Source organism: Motacilla alba, chromosome 7 (assembly GCF_015832195.1).
Source record: "Motacilla alba alba isolate MOTALB_02 chromosome 7, Motacilla_alba_V1.0_pri, whole genome shotgun sequence".
In the NCBI taxonomy this organism is placed as follows: domain Eukaryota; kingdom Metazoa; phylum Chordata; class Aves; order Passeriformes; family Motacillidae; genus Motacilla; species Motacilla alba.
In genome coordinates, this window is record NC_052022.1 from 1,016,865 (window position 1) to 1,022,864 (window position 6,000).

General features: G+C 58.1%; 1 protein-coding gene across 1 annotated transcript in view; it reads right to left on the reverse strand.

Annotated features, from left to right (window-relative positions):
- Positions 1-5,313, reverse strand: part of KCNJ3 (potassium inwardly rectifying channel subfamily J member 3) — a 29,411-nt gene extending 24,098 nt beyond the window's left edge. Inside the window, 1 exon segment of the mRNA XM_038143301.1 lies at positions 4,271-5,313. Within this exon segment, the coding sequence (XP_037999229.1) occupies positions 4,271-4,948 (678 nt within the window). The 5' untranslated portion in view covers positions 4,949-5,313.
- Positions 5,314-6,000: the final 687 nt, after the last annotated feature.

Below are 6,000 nucleotides of genomic sequence, written 5' to 3' on the forward strand. Positions count from 1 at the left end.
AATCCCATCCCAGGCTCTGCAATCCCATCCCAGGCTCTGCAATCCCTCCAGGAAAGGGGCTCCACGCCTGCCCTGGGCAGCTGTGCCAGTGCCTGACCTCCCTTTCCCTTCCCATGGAAAGATCTTTCCTGATGTCCACCCCCGCTCCGGTTAAACTCCCGCAGCACCCTCGCTGCCCTCCCTGTCCCTGGAATTGTCCCTCCCAGCCCTGCTGTGGGACAGCTGCAGGGATCCAGGTGTTCCCGGATCCAGCTGCGATGTCACACGCTCCCAGCTGCTCCCGGGGACTTTGGATGGAATTCCAGAGCTCAAACCCAGAGGAGCCAAATTTAATTTCACCACTTTACACCTCCCCGATTCCAGGAAGAATCCAGCCCCAGGCAATTCCAGAGGGAACGTTTTGCTAAGGAATGAGCCCTGAGTGACTCCTTTGCTCCAAGCGAGGAGGGGGGAAAACTCAGGAATTCTGAGCGACATCCAATCCTTCCCATCCCAAAAATCCATCCCAAAATTCCCATTACAGCAAAAGAGGCTTTGCACGGATTTCCCACTTTAAGGCTTTGGGGTTGCTTTTGCTCCTGGCCTGAGCTCAGCAGGAAAAAGAAAGGAATATTTCCCCGGTGGGCTGGGATTTGCAGTCCCACCCAGCCCTGCAGGAAAAGAAAACCTGTTTTTTCCATAACAAAAGCCCTTCCCGAGGGAGATCTGAGCCCCCTGGGGCTGCAGCTCACGGGGCTCAGGTGAGAGCCAGCCCTGGGGAGGAGCTCCCCGGTTCCTGGGGCACGTCCCCAGAGCTGGGGACAGCAGCCAGTGGCCCGGGACAGGGACAGCTCTCCCTGCTCCCTCTCTGTTCCTCCTTTTTCCCCTTTCTTTTCCCATTTATTGCTTCCCTTCCTCCCCGTTTTTGTTTTTCTCCCTTCCCCCTCTTTTTTGTTTTCCTTTTCCCTTAACTTTTCCTTTTATTTCCTTTTTATTTCTTCCGTTTATTTTCCCTTTTCCCCATTTTCTTTTAGTTTTCCTCTTATTCTCCCTCCCCCGGGTCCCTTTTATTTTCCCTCCTTCCTTTTATCTTTTTTCCTTCTTTCCTTTTTCCCTTTCTCCTCTTCTTCCCTTTTTCTTTTATTCCTTTTTTTTTGTCTTTTTTACTCCCCTTTAATTTTCCCTTTCCTTTTATTTTCCATTTTTCTTTGATTTTTCCTTTTATTTTCCTTTCCCCTTTCTTCATTCTATTTTTCCTCTTATTTTCCCTTCCATTTTCCTTTCCCCTGCTTTTTTCATTTCACTTTTCCCTTTTATTTTGCTCTTCCCATATTTTTCCTATCTTTCCTCCTAATTATCCTTTTTTCCACTTTTTTTCCCCTTTCCCTTTTTTTTCCCCAGGAGGCCTGGCCTGGCACTGCTTTTCTTCCAAGCACAAACCTTTCTTTTCCCATATTTCAAATCCAGAGAATTCTTTTGGAGCCACACTAAGTTTGAGGCTCCAACTTTTAAAATTCCCCCTCTGGCACTTCAGAGCCAAAAAAAAAAAAAAAAGAAGGCAATTTTCAAATGCTGGACTGGAAATTACTCATTTTTGATCTTTTATAGCTTGAAATATATTAAATTATTTTAATATATTTATGAAGGATGGAAAGATCTATTTACCTATTATTAAATATTTTTAAACAAATGGTATAAATTATATATTGTTAAATATAAATATTCATGATTGCATATTACATAAATCAACGGCATTATGTTTTAATGCTATTTTATATATTTATCCTTATAGATAATATTTATAAATAATATTTCTAATAGTTATAAATTATATTCCCTCATTGTAAAGCTATTAAAGGGTTATTTTGGGAGATTTTTAGGAATCCTTTCCCTCTTTTAGGCACAGACTCCCTCAAGGTTTAGGGCACCCCAAGACTGGGGCAGTGCTGATCCTGAAATCCCACAGAAAATGGGGATGTGGGAGAACAGGACAACCTCGGGAGCTTCCCGTGGGCTGAGCTCCGTCCCTGGGGCTGGGGGAGCAGGGAGGGAAATCGGGGAGATTCCCAAGGGGATGTCCTGGGAATGGGGACCCTGCCCAGCACAGCAGCCACAGCCCGAGGGAAGGGCACCCCAGGCCCTGTAGGATATCCCAAATCCCTGCAGGATCCCCCATCCCAAGGACAGGACACCCATCCCAAGGGCACTCCAATCCCAAGGACAGGACACCCCATTCCCTGCAGAACACCCCCATTCCCTGCAGGATATCCCAAATCCCTGTAGGACACCCCCAATCCCTGCAGACACCCATCCCAAGGACAGGTCACCCCCAATCCCTGCAGGATATCCCAAATCCTGCCAGGACACCCCCAATCCCTGCAGGATATCCCAAATCTCTGCAGGATATCCCAAATCCTGCCAGGACACCCCCAATCTCTGCAGGATATCCCAAATCCTGCCAGGACACCCCCAGTCCCTGCAGGACACCCCCATTCCCTGCTGGACACCCTTCCAATGGAAACAGCACCCCCATTCCCTGCCGGACACCCCATCCCAAGGACAGGACGCCCATCCCAAGGGCACTCCAATCCCAAGGACAGGACACCCCAATTCCCTGCAGGAAACCCATCCCAAGGACAGGATACCCCCATTCCCTGCAGGATACCCCAATTCCCTGCAGGACACCCATCCCAAGGACAGGACACTCCATTCCCTGCAGGACACCCATCCCAAGGACAGGACACCCCATTCCCTGTAGGACACCCATCCCAAGGACAGGACACCCCATTCCCTGTAGGACACCCATCCCAAGGACAGGACACCCCATTCCCTGCCCAGCAGCCCCCCGCGGGTATCCCGATTCCCGGGGGTCCCTGCGGGATGCTCCGCACGCAGCAAACACCCCCGAGCCGGCTCCTTCCTGCCACCCGCTCCATCCCCGTTCCCGATGATTCCCGGTCCCCTCTGGATCCGCGGCCGGGCGAGCCTGGGATCGCTGCGGGGCAGGGGCGATCCCGGTCCAAGCCCGGCGCTCCGCTTTCCTCGGAGCCCACGTCGGGAAAGTTCAGCCTGCCTGGGCTCAGGGCTGCCCAGAAAGCTCGGGATTGTGCCCGGAGCTTTCTCCTCCCCGGCTCACGGAGCTGCGAAGGGTTTCCTTGTCAGGGAAATGGAGCATTTCATAGGAATCTATAAATATCCACCCCAATCCTGCGCCGAATGTAGGAATTATCTCCAAGGAGGTCGGGAATGCGCGGCTGATGGCTGAGCCCGCAGCCCGAGGCGCCCGGAGACGTTCCTTCCCTGCGCCAGGGAAACAGGGCAGGGATGCTGGGACAGCGGCAGGACCCGAAACACGACCTGGGATCAGCCAGCCCGGCCCAGGGCCGCCTTGGGCTGCTCCAAGCCCCAGGGACGTGGGGACAGCCCCGGCAGGAGCGAGGGACGCCCGAGGGACACGGAGAGGGGTGGGATGTCCCCAGGGGAGCGGCAGTGGGGCCGCGGTTCTGCCACAGAACCACGGAATTCGGGTTGGAAAAGCCACCCAGGACCACGGAGTCCAACCATCCCCAGCAGTGGCAGGGCCCTCACGGAATTACTGAGGCTGGAAAAGCCACCCAGCACCATGGAATCCAAACATTCCCAGCACTGCCAGGTCCCTCACGGAATTACCGAGGTTGGAAAAGGCCCCCAAGACCATGGAATCCAACCATTCCCAGCACTGCCAGGTCCCCCATGGAATTACTGAGGCTGGAAAAGCCACCCAGGACCATGGAATCCAACCATTCCCAGCACTGCCAGGTCCCTCATGGAATTACTGAGGTTGGAAAAGTCCCCAAGACCATGGAGTCCAACCATCCCAACCACTCCCAGCACTGCCAGGTCCCCCATGGAATTACTGAGGTTGGAAAAGGCCCCCAAGACCACAGAATCCAACCATTCCAACCATTCCCAGCACTGCCAAGGCCCCCATGGAATTACTGAGGTTGGAAAAGTCCCCAAGACCATGGAGTCCAACCATCCCAACCATTCCCAGCACTGCCAAGGCCCCCATGGAATTACTGAGGTTGGAAAAGCCCCCCAAGACCACAGAATCAAACCATCCCCCAACTGCCAAGGCCCCCATGGAATTACTGAGGTTGGAAAAACCCCCAAGACCGCAGGGTCCCACCATCCCAACCATTCCCAGCACTGCCAAGACCCCCACGCCCCCAAGCGGGATGGGGACCCCCCCCCGCTTCCCTGGGCGCCTTTCCAGGAAGGAATTTCCCCTTCCGCCGCGCGGAGCACGCACCTTGAGCAGCTTGCAGCGGATCTGGGCGGACACCATGTGGCTGTTGCGCAGGTTGCCCACGCGGAACATGAGCGTGAGCTTCCCGTCGCGCATGGAGATGGCGGCGTGCTCGCTGAACATCAGCGTCTCGGCCCTCTTCTTGGGCTGCGACATCTTGATGAACATGCAGCCGATCAGGAAGGCGTCCACGATGGAGCCCAGGATGGACTGGAAGAGGAAGAGGATGATGCCCTCGGGGCACTTGTCGGTGATGTAGCGGTAGCCGTAGCCGATGGTGGCCTCGGTCTCGATGAAGAAGAGGAAGGCGGAGGGGAAGTTGTACACGTTGGCCACGCACGGGGTGTAGCTGTCGTCGTGCGCCTTGTTCAGGTCCCCGCGCATGTAGGCGATCACCCACCACATGGAGGCCATGAAGAGCCAGGCCACGGTGTAGGTGAGGATGAAGATGAACAGGTTCCAGCGCCACTTGAGGTCCACCAGCGTGGTGAAGAGGTCGGACAGGTAGCGGCTGGTCTCGCCGCCCAGGTTGCCGTGCTGCACGTTGCAGCGCCCGTTCTTGTCCACGAAGCGCTGGCGCTTCCCGCGCGGGGCGCTGCGCGGGGGCGGGAGGCCTCCGCCGCTGGCCGAGGTGCTCACCACCTGGTACTCATCGCCCAGCTTGCGCCGCAGCGCCGACATGCTCCGCGCAGCCCCGCGCAGCCGGCACGGTCCGCGCAGCCCCCGACACCCCGCGCAGCCGGCAGAATCCGCGCAGCCACCGACACCCCGCGCAGCCGGCAAAATCCGCGCAGCCACCGACACCCCGCGCAGCCGGCAAAATCCGCGCAGCCGGCAAAATCCGCGCAGCCGGCACGGTCCGCGCAGCCGGCACGGTCCGCGCAGCCCCCTACACCCCGCGCAGTCGGCAGAATCCGCGCAGCCGGCAAAATCCGCGCAGCCCCGCTCAGCTCCGCGTTCCCCGCAGCTCCGCTCCGCTTCGCGCAGCCCCGCTCAGCTCCGCATTCCCCGCGCAGCCCCGCTCAGCTCCGCATTCCCCGCGCAGCCCCGCAGCTCCGCTCAGCTCCGCGTTCCCCGCAGCTCCGCGCAGCCCCGCTCAGCTCCGCGTTCCCCGCGCAGCCCGCCCGGCCCCGCCGCGCCGCGGCCGCGGAGCCTCCGCCCGGCGCCGCCGCCTCCTCCCACGCGGAGCCGCCGGCAGCGGCCCCGGGCAGGGCGGCACCGCCCCGCGCAACGCCCCGCGCGGCGACACTCCCCTCCGCGCAGCGACACTCCCCCCGCGCAGCGACACTCCCCCCGCGCGGCGACACTCCCCCCGCGCAGCGACACTCCCCTCCGCGCCGCCCCCACCCCGCCATCCCCCCCTCTGACCCCGCGCACACCCCGCCCTCCGCATCCTCGGGCGCTCCGCATCTTCATCCTCCCCTTCATCCTCCCCTCAGCATCCTTCGCTCATCTTCCCCTCCCCCCCCCGCCCCGGCATCATCATCCTCCTCCTCATCTTCCTCTCCCCAGCATCCTCCCCCGGGGGCTCCATCCCTCCTCTTCCTCCACCCTCGGAGGGGCTCCAGCTGCCACAGAACCAGCCAGGAGGGGCCGGGGGGAGGTCGGGCACCCCCACTCTGTTCTATTCCGTTCCATTCCATTCCATTCCATTCCATTCCATTCCATTCCATTCCATTTCCATTCCATTTCTATTCCATCCCCTTCCCTTTCATCCCGCTTTTATCTCGCTC